At 39.6% G+C, this 22,116-nt stretch overlaps 1 protein-coding gene across 7 annotated transcripts in view; it reads right to left on the reverse strand.

The window, feature by feature from the left end:
• DGKI (diacylglycerol kinase iota) overlaps positions 1 to 22,116 on the reverse strand; it is a 218,909-nt gene that overhangs the window by 71,471 nt on the left and 125,322 nt on the right. For 5 of the 7 annotated variants that reach the window (XM_049821631.1, XM_049821630.1, XM_049821635.1 and 2 more), the window contains 6 exons: positions 18,428 to 18,483; positions 17,479 to 17,541; positions 17,185 to 17,258; positions 15,562 to 15,673; positions 12,921 to 13,120; positions 7,996 to 8,058 (listed from right to left, as the gene is read on the reverse strand). In XM_049821631.1, the coding sequence (XP_049677588.1) occupies positions 7,996 to 8,058; positions 12,921 to 13,120; positions 15,562 to 15,673; positions 17,185 to 17,258; positions 17,479 to 17,541; positions 18,428 to 18,483 (568 nt within the window). The remainder of the gene's footprint in view (positions 1 to 7,995; positions 8,059 to 12,920; positions 13,121 to 15,561; positions 15,674 to 17,184; positions 17,259 to 17,478; positions 17,542 to 18,427; positions 18,484 to 22,116) is intronic. The other 2 variants (XM_049821632.1, XM_049821636.1) reach the window with 1 other exon arrangement.

Here is a 22,116-nt window from a genome sequence, read left to right on the forward strand (position 1 = left end):
CTCATGAAAGGGGAAGAAAGACAGGGAAAGAGAACAACTTCTCCAAGTGTATGTTTGGAGCCTTTATGTCAAGGTGAAGGGATGGTCATGTTGACCCTCCATTCAATGCTCAAGAAGACCTGCAAAAAGGGAGAAGAGGATGTTAAGCCTTATGCCAGCATCTGTCAATCATTGGTTAATTGCCTTCTGTCTCCCTGTGACCTCCCTGTGAGGGCAGGATAGCTTTTGGATGCCAAGGGGAGAGACAGACAACAGTGACTTCTGTAGCTCTGCTGACTCACTACCTAATACCCCATAAGAAAAACGTGCACCTTCTCTTTACAAATGTTATTTCCTGGCTTGTAGCCAGCAGCAATCTATTGCACCTCCAGCATCGCCTTCTTGAGTCAAATTAGTCCTCTCACCTAAAAAGGAGAAGTGAGCAAGCCCTTTTTATTTGCTTGGAACTGGAGGAGGAAAGAGATCTAAAATCAACAGCAAATCTAAAATATTTTTATTGCTCTAGAAGCCACACACACACTCTCCAAAAGCACCTTTTAACTATAAAATATCAAAGAGGATACTTCCCATGCTTTTGAAAAAGTGTAATTTTTTGGTACGTCAGGGCACTGTATGTCTCCGAATTTGCTTCTGTGGAAAAAACAAGCACACCATCTTAAATGTAATGTATTACCTGAGGTGAAATAGTTCCTTTCCAGGTCAAGTGTGGGAGAGCAATCAGCTGGCAAGTGTCAGAGTTTCCTGTTCTGTTTCTCCCTCCTGTTCACCCCCTTTTTATAAAGGCAGGGTGCTACTGCTACATAAGCAAGCTGTGTGTGCTAAAACATACAACTGGAGAGAAAGAGAACTTGTCCTTTTGTCCATTTGAAAAGTTTAGCTATCTTAGTGTCCTGGTTTCAGCTGGGATAGAGTTAACTGTCTTCCTAGTAGCTGGTACAGTGTCATGTTTTGAGTTCAGCATGTGAAGAATGGTGATAACACACTGATGTTTTCAGTTGTTGCTCAGTAGTGTTTAGACTAAAGTCAAGGATTTTTCAGCTTCTTATGCCCAGCCAGGGCACAAGAGGTTGGCACAGGACACAGCCAGGGCACCTGACCCAAACTGGCCAACGGTGTATTCCAGACCATGGGACGTCCCATCTAGTTTAGGAACTGGGAAGTGGGGGCAGTGAATCGCCACTCGGGGCCTGGTGGGGTGTCGGTCGGTGGGTGGTGAGCAATTGCCCTGCACATCATTTGTACATTCCAATCCTTTTATTACTACTGTTGTCATTTTATTAGTGTTATCATTATCATTATTAGTTTCTTCTTTTCTGTTCTATTAAACCGTTCTTATCTCAACCCAGGAGTTTTACTTCTTTTTCCGATTTCCTCCCCCATCCCACTGGATGGGGGGGAGTGAGTGAGCGGCTGCGTGGTGCTTAGTTGCTGGCTGGGGTTAAACCACGACACTTAGCCATAAAAACATAGCCTTGGAAACAGCAGCTTTCTATAGAAAATAAACTATTGTCGGAAATCGGAATGCTAAGAGGTCCTTTCTACAGTGTAGAGATTTCATATACTTAGCTAAATCAGCCATAACTCAAATACATATACAAGTATATGCATACATATATATACACACATACACAAAAAAACATTTATTCAGTGACTAAAGTTTGATGGTTTTGTTCATGATTCATTTGCAAATACTCTTTGCTCTGTCAGAATACAGTTGTTGGCTGGCATTATGTCTCACTAAATTTTATACCTATTCAATATAGATTTGGCTCTAAAATTCACTATGTGAATATTCATTCCTTGTGCTATCAGACTAACAATTCACACCAGGGGATATTGTCCTCATCATCCAACTAATTAACGCGTTCAGTCACAGAACTCATGAGCTCCATACAGAGCTCTGTTTAAGGCAGCTGAGAAAAACACTTCCACTATCAATACTTCTGTAGTTTTCACAGATGCTGTGTAAAAATCCATATTATTATACAAATCACACGATTTGTCTTGTTCAGACAAATTCAGCATATTCAGAAACCACAAAGATTAAGTACATAAGCATGTCCATGTAAAAGCTAATAATAGGGTGATGAATGTCACTGAAAGCAAACATTAGTACAGCATTAATAGAAATGGATGTTTCTAAACACTGTATAAAACCGCTTGCTCAACTGTAAGGAAAGGAAGAAAAACTTTCCAGATAGAGCAGGAGACAATTTATAAATAAATTTGGGTAGATTGCTGCACTGCAATTCAACCTAAAATATTTAAATTTCTTAGACTTATTATTCTTCAAAATGGTGTATTACATAGTCAATGAAAAGTAATTTAAATTATAGGTGAATGAATTCCATTACCTCCTAAAGAATCTAATTAAGAACCTCATTCCCCAAACACACCAATCCACAGAATTACATCCTAAAGGTCATATGCCCCGTGGGACCATAAATACAGATTCAGGTCAACTGAAACATTCCATTAATTCATGTTGATTAGCTATAATGGTTTCATTTAAGCACAAACCTAAATATCAATCTTCTCAAATCAGGAGCACAGATAGGCTAGTTTACCACACGGAATTTTATCTGATGAACTTTGTATTAGCATGGACCAGAAATGCACATTCAGGGTATTAATAAATAACAATCCAAATGAGCCTTGTAGAAAAGTTATGCACATTATTTAGTTGGAACAAACTATGAAAGATTCTACAGAGACGTTATGAGGTCCTATCAGAATTATTCTAATCGCATCAAAAGAATACGTAATTTCAGTAATAGCAAATTATTTTCTTTCCTTTTTTAGCTCCAAAATGTCTGAACAGTACAAGGAAATTGCATTACTTTCTATCAGACAAACAGCATTTGACTTTTCCACAAGAATATAGAACATCACCTAGATATTGAATAATTCCTATGGTAAGGAAAAGGGCATGCATTCTGGAAATTCTTAAAATTTGTATAACTAATTTAAATTCTATGGTTTTTAAGTCTGCTCTTCTGTGAGAAGATATCCATGTATGGTACACCAGGTTACATATCAGAAATAGAACCACTATTCTATGTGAGTAGGTCTTAGAAAGTCAACATCATGCTAGATAAACTGTTTGTAAGGTGAAGTCATTTTTAACACCACCTACCCCCCTGCTGGAAATTGGTTACCAAAGAAAAGGTATGCATTTGTTTGCCTCCTATGCCTGAACTATAGCATTTAGGGGATTCTAAAAATGTTACCATCAACACGCCACCCACACTCCAACCCTCCCAAAAGAACCCCAAAACCTAAAAACACAGAGCTTTGACAGGAAACAAATGAGAAGGGGTTTGGTTTTTTTTTTTAAATCCCTTTCATTCCACCACTTGTGGTTCAAACCCACAGGACCAAAGCCACGTGTACCTATTCTGAGACTACCCACAGAACCCGATGTACTTCCCTTCACCAAGAAAACACACTCAGCTTTTGATGAAGCTGTGACTTCCTCCTCTCACCCCTATTAATCATCCAGCAACAGGCAAGAGGATGCCAGCCAACTCACTTGGAGCACAGCTGGTTTTCCTAAGAAACATGCTCCTGCCTCCAGTTACCCAGGAAAGAAAACAGGCAGAGCCAGCCTGGGTCCTGCCCAAGCTCAGCACTCCTGCACAGCAACCTGATAACACTTCTGCCGTGCTACCAGGTTGATTCAACCAGGAAGATAGACTTTTAAATTATGCATGCTCTAATTCTTACATCAATTATTTATGAACCCTGTGAACCATTTCTTATGCTTTGTGTCTGCATAGAGAAAGGAAATAATAATAAACAGTCCAACAACTCTACAGAATCCAATGACAAATTTCTGATAGATCTTCTTCCAGAATACAGCCCACACCAGCCTACAAACGTACAGATTTTAATATGATTCAGAAAACAGAAAAGGGAAAGGAAAACTTCTACTGCTGCTCCCTTGCAAAATAATAAACTTTAGGAAAAAAAAAAATCACACTCCTCTGGGGCATGTTTGCAGTGACAGATTAATGAATTACCTATCTCCTAGAGAAGAAATAAACATGCAAAATTAATTAAATGTTCCAGTGTTTAGAACAACTGGAAAAAGGGAAGCAGCAGCCGGTGGAGAAAAAGAAATTTTGCTTACTTTTGAGATTGCATTGGCAGAGCTTGGAAATGATACATTAAAAATAAGTATGGTTTTGACAGCATTTATCTACTTAAAACATAAGAACTGCCGCAAAAGAGCAGAATCATCCAGCCTCTTCTGATGGACAAATTCCAGTGCTTCACAGAAGCCCACCGCTATTTTAAGGCTAAGCTCTTGCTAAGCTCTTTACCTAAAAAAATACCCCTAAAAATATAAGCTCCACCATATATTTTTTTTCTTCCATTTGATAAGTAGTATCCCAGATAAGCCAGGTTAACCCAACTGTACTAAGCCCTTTTGCACTTTCTTACCTCACACTTGCTTCAGCAAGTGTTTGAGCGTTTTGCTGTATAAAGGCTAGACCCACACATACCCTTAAATATGTGCCAAAGCGCCAGGTAGAGTCCTGGTCTTCGCTTTCCTTCTCCTTCCCCATGCTAGCTGTAGTTCTCTCGCACTTTACACTCCTAAGCACGGTGGATTCTCTGATAGTAATGATCCCACTAAACAGAAGCCCACATGCTAAACAGGAGAACCTGACAAAGAAAAGATGAGACTCAATTCCTTATAATTCATGTAATGGAGAAAAGGGAGAAGATATATATACAAGCATTTTCATCCTTAACTATGCATTTGGAGAATAGCTCACTAAACACTGTCTTCCTTATGCTTTGTCTCCTACTATTCTTTATTAGACTCTCGTCCTATAGACAACACCTGTATCAACCTGAGAAAGCTGAATCTGTTTGGTTTTGGATCTCTACAAGCAAAAAATTATTTCCTATTACCCCTTTGCTATTCACACAGGTTTTACATGCATAGTCTGCTGCAATCGTTACTTTGTAAACTCTATGAAAGAGTACTAACTATTTACCAAGAAAATGATACTTGTATTTTCATTTATGCAGATTTTGTAATAAAAACAAAATAATCATAGCATATCCACACTACTTATTCCACTTGCAAAAGGACAGTAGGAGCTATGCAAGTCAATCATGTTTTATTTTTTCAAATGGTATTTTTTTTTTCAGAACTCCTTTGCGTCAACCACACAACACAAATGCACTCTCTGATGTGCATCCTTTTCACCTCTGAATATCCAGCTGGAAAATGCAAGTCTTCACTTTCCTTTTAAAAGAGCCTCAATTAAAAATACAACACTTGTATTTACTTATGCACCTTGTACAAACATTTGAAATGAATCACACTACAGTTCTACTGTCTCTGCAACAAAGATCGTATGTGCCTAATAATTTTGATGCCCCAAATTCCTATGCATATCCTGCTGCAGAAGACCTGAAATTTGTCTAAGACAGACTGTATCCATCACCAGGTCTCAGCAGAATCTGCCCTGCTGTTCAGTACTAACTGGAGTTCAGGCTCTACGTTGTTCAACAAAAAAAAAAAAAAGGAACATTTGAATCTCAAAGCCATCATAATCCAAATCAAATTTCCCTGATACCTCATGGGTTCTTATTTTAATTTGCCAGACACATTAATTGTCAGTCACAGTACAGCAGCATGTTTAATCTATTTTTACAGATTTTAAGATACAGAACATCTTTGACTTACAAATTAGTTTGGGGCTCATGAGTCTCTCTCTCCCCACCTTATCCTGACAGCTGATATCAAATGGGACATTCAAATGAACTGTATCGAAACTTGGAGGTCATTTTCCAAGGGATATCCCTCAACTTGGAAACAATATCCATTCTCCCAGATCCATGGCTTAATGTTCTGTGTAAGCACTAAGGCTTATCTCAACTTTTGTCTAGAGGCTTGCTTAGATACTGAATCAGTGAGACATGTTGTTTTTATTACTTTCTGCTCCTCAGCAGAGTACAGCAAATACGATTCAGGGATAAGGCACACTGAGTTGGAAATCTTTCTTTGTTTGTGAAATAACAATGAGGAACTTGCAGCTTTCTGAAATTTCACAGAATCACAGAACGGTTGAGGTTGGAAGGGAACTCTGGAGGTCACCTGGTGCAACCCCCTGCTCAAGCAGGGCCACCTAGAGCCAGTTGCCCAGGACCGTGTTCAGATGGCTTTTGAGTATATCTAAGGATGGAGATTCCACAGCCTTTCTGGGCAACCTGTGCCAGTGCTCAGGGACCCTTACAGTAAAACATTTTTCCTGATGTGCAGAAAGATCCTCCTGTGTTTGAGATTGTGCCCATTGGCTCTGGTCATGTTACTGGGGACTGCTGAAGAGAGCCTGGCTCTGTCTTCTCTTGAGATATCTATAGACATTGATGAAATCCCACTGCAGCTTTCTCTTCTCCAGGCTAAACAGTCCCAGCTCTCTCAGCTTTTCCTTGTAGGAGGGATGTACCTTAGTCATCTTCATCACCCTTCACTGGACTCTCTCCAGTAGCTCCATGTCTCTCTCGCACTGGGGAGCCCGGAACTGGACCCAGTACTCCAGGTGTAGCCTCACCAGCTCTTAGTAGAGGGTGAGGATCACCTCCCTTGATCTGCTGACAACACTCCTAATGCAGCCCAGGATATTATTAGCCTTCCTTGCCACAAGTGCATGTTGCTGGCTCATGGTCAGCTGGGTGTTCACCAGGACCTCCAGGTTCTTTTCTGCAAAGCTAAAATTTGCTCTTAAAATTATTCAATCGGTTTTCCCAAATAACTCTTGGTTTGTTGAACATTTATGCACCATCTATTGGCTGTGTTCAGTCTTTAGAAGAAAGAAGTGTTGGTGGGTTTTCTTTTAGCACAAACCATTCACTTTCTTCTGTGATAGAATAAGAATCATTCTTGGAATCAAGTTTCTGCTCTGAATACCTGGATTTATAGCTCTGAAATTTGTTGTTTTCCAACATGTATTTCAAATTCGTTTCTTTGATAGTCCTAATCTCTTTGAAAAGATGTCCATCATAAGAGTGGCAAAGCAAGAAGACAAAAGGAATGCCAACACAAAGCAAAACGTCTTTCTTGATTGAATAGTAAAAGCATTTCTGAAGAGAAACTACACTGCCTGAGTTGACATATTATATTAAGCTTGAGGGTTTTTTGTTTGTTTGGGTTGGGGAGGAAGGTTGGTTGGGATGCTTTTGGGGGCAGTTTCCTTTGCTTGGTTTTTTTGTTGTTGTTGTTTGCTTGTTGTTTGGGGTTTTTTTAATTGTGGACACACAGGTTTTCATAATATGACATGTTTCCATAAACGGGATAAATTAGAAGTTACCAACGTACAATGGTACAACAGTACAAGTGTTTTCAAGTGCCAATTCACCACATTTTAAAAAAGATGTTAGGCTCTTGAATAATTTAGCTACCATCTAGCAAGTTAGTACAGTGGAGCGGCTGACAATCAAGATATTCCCAAGGGGGGGGGGGGGGGGAGGGGGGGGTGGTCTCCTTCTTCAATGCAGCTGCAGCCAATGTCACACCACTCCTCTGGGGGACTAGTTTCCTGGTTTGATCAGCTCTATCTGGAAATACGGCTGAGAGATCAGCTCCATCAGGAGATATGGCTTATGGCTGAGTTTGTTCACAACACACTTTTGATTAAAACTAAAGGACAGAAAGCTCTCTTCTCAACTGTTTCCAGGGACAGTGCCTGACACTTGCCTCCAAACCCATCTGTTGCTATGGATTTGTCTGGTGAGCTGGACTTTTGGCTGAACCTGGTCACCAACACCAGACATGCCCTGCTCACCTTACTTGGGCACTGTGGAACTGTGCCTTTGCTGGTGAAACCACCGCCCTGTGCCTGCCATGCTGTCACCTGAGCTCCCACTTCCCATTTGTCACTAGATTTTATTGCCCCATCTCCTCGTTGAATGACACACATGGTAACACCAAAAGAACTATGGAACTTTAAAAGTAGAAAAAAGCCAGATACTCACACAGTGAAGGAATCGGGGGGAGCTGAGACTCTCCTCAGGTCAGCAGACTGCACTTTATGGATACTATAGGCAGCAGGAAATGAGTGGCCAGGAGAAAGGCAGTACAGTGTGGACAGACAAGGAAAGAGGCAGGGGGGGAGAGAGAGAGAGAAAGAGTGGAAGAGAAGAAAGAAAGACATACAACGTTTAAACGGAAATAAAAGGAATGTGTCACATAAAAGTTGAATGAAGAGACATGCAGAGCTCCAAGTTCACATTAGGAAGCAAAGAGCAACAGAAGACATGCAAATGGAGAAAAATCACTGCTACATGGCACACAGGAGCTTTCTAAAGACACGAGTGAGGAGGACCAATGACAAGCTAGGCACATGGCTAGACAAGGAAGACTAGGAGCCCCAAGATTTGTTCCACAGGCACTGAAAAATTTCAAGGCAACAGACTTTGGAAGCAGGTCCAGAAATGCAAACAATCATCAAAGCCAAGATCTGAATGGATGGAATTGCCTCCAAAGGTTGGTCAACCTTAGTTAATGTTTAAGAATTAAAAAAAAAAAAAAAAAAAAAAAAAAAAAAAAAAAGATACCCTTACAGGAGATTTTGTATCCACAATGACAAAATGCTGTCTCCATTCTTCTTTCATGTACCTTAGGGAAATATGCATTTTATATATAGTGACTCCGAAGACTGACTCTCTTTTAGTGTTTATACTCAAATGGTCCCTTTTTTTCTCTCAAGTGTATGGAATACGTTTTATCTATAAGCTCTTCCCTCTTCTTTCTCCTCCATTATGCAGGATTCTTCCTCAACCCAAACTAAAAGCCATTGAAAGCAAATTATCATCTTTTGAGGTTCAGAAAGTGATCATTAACTGAAACTTACAGAGCGGCATACTAAACTGTAGTTTCTAATCAGAAAACGACTCCTGGAAAAAATGAACCACAGCTTCTCTTATTCCACTGCTTATAGCCCACAAGAATCACATTTCTTGGCTTGATCACAGAAAACCAAGCTATAAGTTGTCTCTTTCACATGTTACCATGATCAGTAGTGGAGAATTGGAATGAGAACTTAGCTGGCAAGTCTTTTAAGGGAAGGAAAACGAGAACATAACTCACTTTTGCAGAAAAACTGTCTGCTGATCTGGCTGTAGCAAAAATTTGCTTTTACTGGTACAAACAGAAAGGACATTATGAGAAGAAAAGAAACGCACCTTTTTTCCCGCCACAGCCCCACTATCTGCCTTGTTTCAATCCATAACCAAACGTGAACAGCATCACCTTATCCTGTATATTCCTCGCACCTAAAAAGTTGCTTCTGGCTTGAAACACTTTATTGGATTGTTACTTGTCTCCATTGTAGAGCAATGCATTGTGGGATGAGGAAGAAATTATGCCTGCCTTTTATGTCTGGACAGCCTCTACTAGAGACAAGTTATAAGCACTGTAACTGTATTCATCAAATAACGACTTTCCTCCACTATGCTTCAACTCAAAATTTTAAAAGTTATCAGAAGAGTACAAACCACAAACAGGTCACCTTCACCTACTCAAGAGTATGCATATAATCTGTATGTCACATCAAAACAGCTTAACTTTCCAAAAGGACATCTTAAAAAAAAATAAAAAAATGAATGCTTGAGGAACAGTAAGAAGAGATCACTGGTTGCAGCAACTAGTCCATGAATAATTCGGGACAATTAATATACTGAGAAATTTGTTTGTAGGCAATTCAGCAGTGAAAGATGAAATAACTGAATAAAATATTAATCACCAGTAATTCACCCAGCTATGACAAAATGCAGCACATTATATTTACTTTTTCCCTAACAGCTTGGACAAAGCTTTTCATGCTGTTGTTGTCAATAGGGAAGGGACTCTCCTTCAGTTCAAGTAGCCCCACAGAAACACTAGATTTTTGTTCCTTAATTTGATCCATGGCCAACTTTTAATAAATAATAATAATAAAGACTAGGATCTTCTACACTGTCAAAAGTGCTGCTGAATTTCCCCCCACACTTTGAAAAAGGCAAATTATTCAGTAACAGATAAAACAAGGACGCTCAACATACAGGAGTTTCTACCTTAAAGGTCTCTGTAGAACCACATGAGGCAGTTTATGTGCAATTAGAAGGTGCTGGAAGCAAAATAGTGGAAAAATGGAGGGAAAAAACAGGTCAAAAAAAGGTCAGATCCCTTTTTCTCATATACAAGTGTCCTCTCAGGGCATCTACAGGTTTTGAAGTAGAACAGTTGCAACAGAAAGGTGGACAACTCTTGCAGTCAGAAGAGAATGATATTTCTAAAGCCCTCCTGCTCCCAAGTGAGAGAAGCATGAAATCTCTGTTCTTCTCACTCAGCTATGTTATGTATGGGCTTTTCAATTTTAAAATACTATTATTCCCTGGAAACTCAAGTGCAACCACAAGGCGAACAACAAACTCACTATCCTTTCTAAACCCCCTCTCCTTAAAACCTCCAGAACAAAGGAGAACAGGGTAAGAAAACAAAAACAGCATAAGATTTCTTCAAATTAAGTCTTTTTCTACTTTCAACACTGGACAAGCTAAAACTCTAAAAAGCATTCCTACTGCTCTCCTTATCTAGCAATAATATCAAAGCCGACAAGAATAGAAACTCTGCATTACTGTGACACGAGATAATTTTTTAATCACTTCCCTGGCAAGGAGCTCAAGAACAGATGTCTAACAATTAGGGATAGCTCCAGACCCACTTATCTCACACATCTAACATTTAGATGACAGTCATAGGAGAACAATCTATCGTGTTCAATCAAATATAAGCCTTTCTGGGAGTTTTCAATGGAATAGGGAGATATATTCCAGATATCAAGTTAAGAAATGTAGATAAACCTATTTAATTGAAAATTTTCTCTCTTGTGAAATATTGCAAATCAGCATCATATTGAATGAAATTCTTACAATACTAAAATGCTTCCTAGAGTTTAACCTTTAACATGCCATTTACTTTTTATCATACCAGGAGATTCAACTCCTCTCTCCTTCCCCTTCAACACTTGAGAGGAAAGTACATACACACACAGATATATATAGAGAGAGATAAATATAGATGTTGATATAAGTATATAGACACACCATTTCCAATACATGAAGCTGAGACTAGAGTTTCTGACAGATCATTTGTATTTTCCAAAACACTGGTCTGCAGACAAATACCTCAGCCAAAGCAGAAGACTCTGACAGCAACATAGTCTACCATAGCATATTTAAATCAAGCTAAACTACAAAGAATATCCTCTTGACAACTGGCATATACTATGAATCTGTATTTCCCTACCACAGTTTAAATTCAGATCCCAAAATCCAAACCTAACCATGCTAATTATCAGATTGAAATACCAGACATTTTCTTTTTCCATTTGCATTAGCCTCCCTCAGTGTAGAAAAAGATGCCCCAGGATTCCTCTCTGTTCAATTCTAGCTTTCGCAAACGATTGAGTTGTTGTGGTTGGATGAAATCGGGCATCACTGCCCACAGGCAAGAGTCTGCTGTTCTTCACTGCTCACTAGAGATGACTATACCTTATGTATTTTCCAGGCAAATAGGAACTGCACATTACAGATACAGGCTTCTACTGAAACTTAAAGCATTAGTCTCAGTAAGAGAACACTGAGTGCTAAATTGAACAGGAAGATGTTGAAAGTAACCAGGGAGGTTTTGATTACGTGAACAGACTGACAACCAGCAGATGACAAGAAACTCTAAAGGGCTGGAGTCTTACGTTTGAAGTGGAGCAATATCTTCCACTAGATGATACAGTTGAAAGACACAGACAACCTTTTAGATACCTGAAGAGAAAAGGTGCGTCCAAGACCTCATCTGTTTTTTCCAGTTATATGAATTACTCTAATGAAAGATACTACATCTCTTCATAAACCTTGCCTCACCATTATAGCTGCAACAGCAAAATCCACCCCCTCCAAAAAATTAAAACCTCAGTGCATGGTTGTTTGAATGAAATGTGGATCCTTGATAACTTTAGACGTTTAGCTCAGTATCTCTGTATAAGGGATAGACTGGTTTGCTTCACTTTAAGAATACATGATGAAAAACAGCAAAAGCACTTATGTCGCTCATTTTAGCAGATAAGAAGGCCTTCTATATGAGAAGTACAATAATCAGCTCTACAAAATAATCTAAATTATTTTATTGGATGGGCATTTTCACAGGTCAAAATTTGAAATTTTTGGGGCTGCTAAAATATCTCTGCAGTACTTAAAAATAAGGTTTAATTATGAAAAGGAGTATTAGTTCTGTCTTTTCTTCTTTGCATGTTCTTGGCTTCCAGTGATCTTAGCTTTTCTCTATCCATCCTTAGACTACTCTTTTCTCACTTTGGTCTTTATACTGGAGCAGGATTCCCTACAAAGTGCAAACAGCCCTTTCTGGGCCTCCAGATCCTTCCCCATAAACAGTCCCTGGCAGCATGCTCCCACAGCAGAGACTACAAGATATCCCGAGTAATTCTTGATTATGCCAATTTGTTATAGGATCTCCAATGGAGCTTAAAAAGTAGATCAATAAAGTTGAGAAAATGAATCAAAAGAACTTCAAGGGCAAAAGACATACCTATGCAGAACTGTCAGAAGCCAAGAGGCACTCTGCTGATCCTGCACAAACCTCTCTAAATAGCTGAAAGACACAACACCTTCCTAAAAGCAAGACAGAGGGTAACCCAGAAGATAAAAGAATTAAAAAAAATCAGGTAAGTATTTGCAATACAGTGGAAAGGGAGTTCAGGAGGTGTGCATTTTTTTTTTTTATTTTAGTGGTTTTGGTTTTTTTTTTTTGTAAATGAGCTGCAAGTCCAGTACATGCAAAATCCATGACTGAATACGCTGCCCCAAACGGGCCTCCTGCCTTTAGGACATGCACGTAACCAACTCACTCATTCAGCAAAGGCATGGATGTTCTCCTCTTGCTCTTCTGCACCATGTTGGCTTGGTTCCTTAAGGAGATTCGAATGAGTGAGGGAGCTAATCGACATGGTTCACCATCCACTTGCATTGGAATAGACTTGTATGTCAAAAGTGTCACCTCACGGCACTGATGCAACCTCTCTCCATGACCACCCACCTGGAGAGCAGCCTGGGGTGGGGCAGGGAAACCGCAGGAAAAAACAAAAAAACAGGAAAGACAAAGAAAAGACACCTCAGAACAGGCAGTTGAGGCAGTTAAATTTGAAATGCAGTTTTGCAGTTTCGCTGACAGCATCCATTACACAGTGTTCCACGTGTAAGACATTCTAAGTCACAATGAATGTATTTTCACTCCAAAATTGCGAAGTAGGACTTAAAATTTCACAGGGAAAAGTGGTGGGCAACAAGCAGATATCTAACCATATGCATTGCACGTCTCATCACGTTGGTATATGTCAAGCATGTTACACACACATACAAATATGTATACACACATGTGCATGCACAAATGAATACCTGTGCTTATTCTTGAAGTTTTCAATTTGTTTTGATTGGTTTGGTTTTACACTAACAGTAATGCTACTAATTATTTGCTCTTTAAAACAACCACCTAACTGGGTACCTCTGCCAGACAGAAAAACTATTTCCCCTTCTTGAACAGAATACAGTCTTTAATGTGAATTAGATAAATCTAAAATCCTTATTAAGGAAGTTTACACCTCAACTCAACCTTGAGACTAGACAGGCTGAAAAGAGCAAGCAGAAGGACCTTGTTAAAAACAATTAAATATCATGTTAAAGAATTCATTTCAAAGAAATGAAACAAGGAGGGCAATGAGCAGATCCTTCAAGTTCTAAGCAGACAAGTTTGGGCAGAAATGTATTTTTTTAATTTGTAGTGTGGCTATTAACTCTCATCTATCAGATGCAGAAAAAAATCCTATATTAACTCATTACTAACAGAAAGCAGCCTAAACACAAGTCAAGACCCTTAATCCTGCTCTGTGCACTTAGCGTTACAGATCAACTTCTTATAAAGTACTTCTCTTCCTTGGTCTCACAGACCTCCTTGGGTATGACCAAGCACATCTGGGAGACATACAGAGCAACACAGTCTGGGGTTACAATGGTTCATCAGCATCACAACTGATGTAGGCTTGTAGACCCTCAGGTCTGAACTAGGCCTCCTATAAAAGGGCCCTACTACTAAAATTCAATTCCAACTGAAATTGTTGGTAGCTTGGAGGTCACTTTAGCTACTGCGAGCGGCTAGAGACACAATGGCAAATCCAAAAAATATTCCAGCCCAAAATTGCCAGTTGGTACATGCTAAATAAACTTGTGGCAGCATTTTCAGAAACGTAGCCTAAAACCTTCAGGGGTGAAGTAACAAATGTTCATTCCACATGATCTACTAGGCTAAAAGAATTCTGCTTGCTTGTAGGTTATTTCCCTAGTCCACTAAATCCATCAAAACAAAAGAGAGACCAAAAAAGAATCTTTAACCGAGACTTCTAAAGAAATGATTGCTGATCAAGGTGACCTTTTACTTTTGCTTACTTTGAAGATTAGATTTGTCTGAATTTCTCTTTGAGGAAGCAAACACCATTATCATGGATAGTCACTGAATATGATATGCACTGAGGGCAGGTCACATAACAAATAAACGTGTGAGTTTAGTGAAAATAGGCTTAGCCATGTTAGCTTTAACATAGTTCACACAAGACATAGCAGCAACAAAGGCCTAAGAGTATGGACTTAAGCAGGACCTAAACAAACCTTCCAGGAAGCCCTGATAAGTGACTTCTGTTGGTCACCCTAAGTTCAAGTTGCAGTGCCTTAGGTAGATTGCTGCTAGCACAGGGATAACTACCAACTCTCTGAGTGCATTTAATCATCCTCTGAAGAGACTGTCAGCTGTGTTTAACCACTGTGATAGTAGGTCACTAGTGTAATTCACAGTGAGATTGCTTTATAGTAACTCAGCTTTAGTTCACTTTAAGGACATTATTGACAGGAAGTGCACTGCCAAATTAAAATTGTTGGTTGAATTTTCTTTCCCTAGCAGAACAAAAAGAGAGATAACATTTGTGCCAGAAATATTGCTAAATTTTCCACAGCTGTTACTAAACTTTCACAACATTTTTGGTGGGCGTATAGAAACTGTATGGGCATGTTATTTTATATAATATTTCATATTTGTTTCCAGTAGCCTGTTTTACAAAAAACAAAAATTGAACTTTTATGCCATAGATTGAAATATACAAAGCTACAAAGAAGCCACAGTAATTATTTGACCATAGAACATTCCCACAGTAAAAACGTGCATGCATGCTGGTTTTACTGCAATAATCTTGACGTTTGGGAGCACTGCATGTGCAAATTAGCCATATTTTGCAAAGAGCACATTTTTGTTATTAGCTAACACTTTTTTTATTAGAAAACTACAATTCGTCCCCCTCATTGAAAACCTAATAGAAGAGCATGTTTTGGCCTTAGCTGATTGAATATGTGGAATCATGGTGGTTCCTCAATAATGAGGGCAACTTTGCACTCTGCAACACCACCCACAGAATTCAGCAGGTCTGGTAGCACCTGCAGTATACTCACCAGTGAGGCCATGGTGAACCCAATGACTTCAATGTAGCCATCATCATGACGCTGAGGCTCAAAGTCTCTGTGATCTCCAGGGTTTCCCCAGGGCATTGTGCCAGCACAATACCTACAGAAAGAGGTTTGGAAAGCAAGCCTTGAGAAGGCAGTTTGCCCTGATGGGTCCTGATTAGTAGCCTATTATAGCCTGTTCTGCTGTCCTCCAGAAGTATTCAGATATCCATTCCAGGAGTCAATTCAGGGACAATTAAAAGTTAAGCTGGCAAGGACTGGACAAAAAGGACAATCTGTCTCTTGTTTCCAGGCTAGTACACCATCCATAAATGTATCCATCATAATCTTCAGCAGGTTCCTTCATGAAAGGAAAATGGGGAAACACCAGGAATAGATAACAGAGCAGCAGCACTTTGTCCTCCACACTTGCTTTGCTTTCTGCAGATGAACTGTTGCACCAGAAAGCTGCTCAGCCCCTCTGCTACACAGGCATGGGGCTGCAGCAGCAACTGCCAGCCTTGGAGCTCCATTTGCTCTCTCCCTGCTGGCTCAGAAGCTCTAACAGGATAAGGAAGGCAAAACATTTCAGAGTTTGAGGAGGCAGGGAGAAATAAGAAGCAAGAACAGATGCAGCTGTGGCATCTGTTATTCCTATCGTTAAAGAATGGATGTAAAAGTGATCTAAGTGATAGAAGGGGGAACTTTGGAGAGGTGACACCAAGTAGAAGCTTGCAGTGAGGGCAGTGCAGAACTCAAAAGATCAAGTGCTTGGGACTGCATGTGGAGCAAAGTGGTAGGCTGTCTGAAGTAGCGGTATCCAAAGTGGGGTGCATGCACCACAAGGAGTGTGCAAGAAAAATACACAACTGACAAGAAAATTAAGGTGTGTGAAGAAAACATTGTTTGTACTTTTAATAAATAAAAAAAAATGCAAATATTGTTTCATCTTTATCACATCCTTCCTTAATTTCTATTTTTGTGTATGTTTTATAATGTATATATTAGTACAGTAGTACATGTATATAATTTATAAATAAATATACATATATTGGGATGGTGCTCAACATTTATTTTTTTTTAATGCTAAGAGGTGCAACATAAAAAAGTTTGGAGATTACTGCTCTGGAGAGCAGGAGATAGACAACTTTTAAGAATACAGCTACATTTCTATTCGGGACACCTTTTAACATGTAAAAAACCAGCACTTCTTTCAACAGTTTGATGTTCCTTTACCAGAAAGATATTGATCTTTTTTTTAATCCCCCTCTGTTTCCCCCTCACCCCCCACCCTTTTTTCACACTCTGCTTCTAATTAAGTGAAAGACCAGGCATTTGTGTCTTTACTACCTTGTTTTCAGGTTAGGGGCACAACTTTTGAAAGCGTGTTTGTTAATCATTTCTACTATCCCTGTATCAAGATAATCAACTTTTTAAAGGATGTCTTAGCTGCACCCTGAACTCAGATCCCATGTCATATTGCTAATGAACGGTATTATAAGCACCTAGCTCTCAAGAAGGCAGAACAGCGGCAATACTCGCCCTTCACGCCCACCCAGTCTAAGACAACTTGTAGGTATCATTATTTATTTATTTATTAATAACTCCAAGCATCTGTCTTGAGCTTACCTGGGTATGTTTAAAAACACTATACACTGGAACTTCAGCTCCTGGATCTTTGGAGTCAGGTCTGTACCATCACACTACAAAGCCAAAGTGACAGAGCACAGAGAAATTGCTGAATGGAGCCACAGACAAGAGAAGTGTTGCTGCTTTGTAACAACTTTCCCAAGACTTTCCTTGGAATGTGTTGCAAATGTCATGCTCAAAACTGAAAAGTAACAGAGCCATTAAACTCTCACCTCGCTTTTTCTCCATTCCCCCCTCTTCCCACAATACTATGACACAATTTCTTATACTTACCACAACTTTTACATGCTTGGATAAATCTCTTGAGCTTCTTTGCAGAAAGTCTGTAAAGGCTGCCTGCAACAGAAATAAATGCAGGACTTGTCATCAGTGCTTCCTCTCTTCTCTTTCCTCACTTCTTATCCCACCACAAAGCTAATTACCAAAATGTCATCCATTTGTCAAACCTATTCTTTCTTGTTCTCAGGAGGTTTGTTTTGCTGTTGGGTTGGGTGTTTTTTTTCAATTATGATACTTCTCCTTTTGAGAGATTAATCAAAGAAGGTCCTTGGGCACCCAAGGATTTAAATGCAAATTCTTGCTCACATATTTGTTTCTATGTTTAAGACACATGGGTATGGTGGGAGTCATCATCCAGAAAGCCATTATATGTCATGCATTGTCAAATTACTGTTTCTCTTTTAATTGCTGAAATTTTAGAATAAAGTGTTGTCCATGTACCTCCTGAATGCAGAAGTGGGTAATTTTATTTACATATTCACACTTCAAAATTAATCACCCCAAATAGCTGATCTCTGCCCTCCACTCCCCATGACCCTACATCCAAGACTACTCCTCACAGCTAAAAAGATACAGGCCAGCACTTGGGGAATTTCTTTGGGAAAGTCAATATCACTGTGCTTCTCAAACTCTGAAAGAAGCAGAGCAGTTTGTTGAGAAGCTTATGAGCCAGAAGCTGGGGAGCCAAGACATGACCAGTGCTATGTCCAAAGGAGTAGCACTTCTCTCACCTGCTAAACTCTGTAAAACAATAGTGCTTCAGGCACTTTCCAACAGACACACGTGTGTGGCATTGCCAGAAACAGTACATGTGCACTTTAAATTGAAACAGGCAAAATGAACTGGCATGAGCTCCTGATATGAGAAAGTGAGGGGGAAGGTACTTAAGAAAACACTCAAACAACTAAGTTAACATCATTCTGTAAGACGAATCACAACTCACCCCTGCATAAAACATTTTATTCCTAAATCGGCTGTTGAATTTCTCTGGATTTGCTTCTGTGAAAGGATAAAAAAGAAAAATATGAACACGCTAATAAAACAAATAGACTCCATTGTACCTTCACATTCCCTGCTAGCACTGTATTGCTTTTAGCATACGTCACTCGGTGAAAATATTAACATATATTTCCTGCGTGAGAGTCTCCCACCCATGCCATTATTGCTATCAGATCTCAAATATTGATATTGAATTCTTTCCCTTTCCTATACAGTGAAAATAGATGGAAACATGAGCAAAGAGTTAACACAAATACAACCAGTTAATTTAGCATCCCTCAGACTATTCAACTTATGATCTCTCAGTACCATTTGTGAGAATTCTGTTACTAACAACACAGAACAGACCTCTAAGAATGATTAGAAATCAATGAAACACTAACCCCTGCTTTGAAGCAGAAGTAAAGCATTAGTAACTCACAAGATGACACAGACACCTAAATTATCATGTGTTACAAAGAGGTACTGAGGAATAGGTATCTCTACCCAAATATTCCTGCAGGAAAAAATAAGGGGTTACTCCAAAACCTATTTAGAGAGCTGTTTCATTTTGATTAGACTCCAAGTGATGGAGAATTTTAATAGTCCAGTAGTAATGCACATCTAATGGTTAATTATTCTCACTGTTAAAATAAATGGGGGGGTGTGGGGGGGTGTCCTATCTTGAACTTTTCAGACTTCAACTGCCAACTGCTAAATCTTATTATACTTCTCTGTCAGATTAAAGAGCCCTCAACTATCAGATATCTTCTCCTTGAGTAAATACTTAAAGGCAGTGATTAAATCACCTCTTAACCTTCTTTCTGATAAGCTAAATGGAGTTCCTTTAATCTCCCAGTATAAGGCATGTTTCCCAGAATACAGGTCATTCTTGTGCCTCCTTGGGAACTGCTTTCCTAGTCTGTGGGATCCAGAGATTTCAGAAGCAGCCCTTCTGACACTGTATCCAGTAGTAGTACCGATCACCTACCCTGGCTCACTGGTTCTCTAGTGAAAACATTCAACTATCAAGATAGCCCTTCTAGCTAAAGCATCACACTTCCAAATTACTTCTTCCCAAATGACCACTTGAAACAATCCTTCTGGTTCTCTTTGAAGTCACTACATCTCACAGTGTAAGGCTCCATTTTGTAAGAACAAGCTACTTTGCGTTTCTTGTTTGACTGTTTGCCCAGCTACTGTATCATCCATGTGTTGTGTCACATGTGAGTCAGGGCCACATCTTCAAACGATTAATTTAACTGCATAAATAAATCTTATTTTACTTACTGAGCTGACAGCTCTTTGTAGAAAGTTCAACACCGTATGCTAAGAAATGGGAGGCTCTTGAAGGCTCGGTGCCTGTGCTGCACGTTCTCTGATGTGGCCGATGGCTCCAGGCAGCAGCCACCAGAGCACTGGCTCTTACATGGATCTTATAACAAATACTGACCAGAACCAAAGTCCCAGTTTAGAACAGAACAGAACAGGAGCCTTTCTGAGGTCAGGGATTCAGCAGTCCTTCAATATACTGAACTACTCCTACTTCTGACATAGCAGATGAGCATGGGTAGGGAGGAAGGACTGACTCTTTCTGCAATGTGGAATAGAGCCTAAAGTTGATCAGAGTGCAACTTTGATTGTAGAAGTAAATCACTGACTGCATATCCAAGGCTCACTCCATCCTCACCATTCACAAGCCATCAAAGGAGTAGGAAATGGAACATGTTAGACTGTGTGTGTGTAGTAAGGGGGTGTCCTGCAAATGAACGGTCCTGTAGACTGAGGGATCAAACAGTACATCAACAGGGATAAAGTAAATCGCATCTCCTCTGCTCCACCAAAGCATAAGGATAACAAGGGAAGAAACTGGAAAGAGTCGCTGCCCAGAACACTTCCTGAAGAAGCAGAGCTAAACACATTAGGCTTGGAGCCAACCCTCAAGGCTCAATCTGATTAGTCACAAAAGAAGTGTAGAGGTTGCCATGGAAAAGGCCACATTCATGTGCAGGTTTCTCTGAGACACTGCAATTACTGCTTATTCTAAATATAACAATTGACCAATCTCTATTGCATAAAGTGCCCTGATAGGATAAGAGTTCAAATCGATTTAATTTATTTTGGTTTGGGGCGGGGGGGGGGGGGGGGGGGGGGGGCGCGATTGGTGTTTCTTTATTTTAATACTATGTGTTATAACAATAGCTCCACATTAGCAACTGCATACAACCACTTATCTTAATGGACTAAGTGTTACAGCCATGAAAGCGCTTTAAGTTTTGCTAAAGTTCTACTAAGAGTTTCTCTGGATTGTCATCCATTGTAAATAAGATCAGAATCTGGTTTGCACTGCTTAATTCATAGAACTATATAATAGTTTGGGTTAGAAGGAACCTTTAAAGGTCAGCTGGTCCAAGCCCCTGCAGTGAGCAGGGACATCTTCAACGAGATCAGGTTGCTCAGAGCCCCGTCCAACCTGACCTTGAATGTTTCCAGCAATGGGACATCTACCACCTCTCTGGGCAACCTGTTCCAATGTTTCACCACCCTCATTGTAAAAAATTCTTCCTCATATCTAACCTAAATCTACCCTCTTTTAGTTTAAAATGATTATTCCTTGTCCTATCTCAAGAGGCCCTACTAAAATCTCTGTCCCTATCTTTCTTATAAGCCCCCTTTAAGTATTAAAAGGCCACAATAATGTCTCTCTCAAGTCTTCCCTTCCCCAGGCTGAACAACCCCAATTCCACATGAAAAACAATAAAACCCACACACCAGCAACACCTCTAAGGCTATAAGCTTTTCTCTCCTAAAATACATAGAACTGTGTATATTTTAGCATTTGAGAGGGTAAGGAAGACACCAGCAGTAATGACTTTTAAGAGCAGGCACTTGTGCTATGAAAAGCTCTCCTGGCCACACACACCCACTCACAGACACACATCTTGCTCTGCCAAGTATTTTTTCATCCGTGTAAATTTTTAAAACACTGGCATGTCTGGAATAACATCCATTCTTTATAGGGCTCCATAACTTCATTATTAAGTAATGCCTCCATTAAGTGAGAAAGTAGCCATGCATTTCATCTATACAGTATATTCACAGTCACATTAGCAATGCATAGTGATATGCATTCATAAAAAAACGCATACAGCTGTCATCATTTCATTCCTGTGCCCTCTTGTGGCCCCTCATTATTATTCCTAAAGCTTGAAGCAGTCTTAAACATTATAAAATATGCATTAGCTCATTCCATCATGTATCCTGCTCTTTATTTAGCATGGCATTAGAGTGCTATCTTTTAATCTTGAAATGACACTCTGATAGTATGAAAGCGAAGATGAGGGAGGCTGTGATTCAGAAAAAATACCTGCATATGAAGCTGAAATGACCAAAAGCTGAACGCAGACAATTGAACAAGGTTTGTTTATACAAGCATGCTTGCCTAAACCATATAAATAGAGCAATTCGCATCAGTCCAAAGCCAACCTGTTTAGCTACATTTGGATCGGTATGGGGTGGTATAATTGCCATCGGCAAGGGGACAAACAGGATGCCACAGCAGCTCAAATTTCTGACTGTTTTGTGGACACTAAAATGTTTTACTTGCATAGACACACTCTAGGTCTGTACCAAGTCCAATGATATTATGCTACA

The sequence above is a fragment of the Accipiter gentilis genome, chromosome 18 (genome assembly GCF_929443795.1).
Source record: "Accipiter gentilis chromosome 18, bAccGen1.1, whole genome shotgun sequence".
Taxonomy (NCBI): Eukaryota; Metazoa; Chordata; class Aves; order Accipitriformes; family Accipitridae; genus Astur; species Astur gentilis.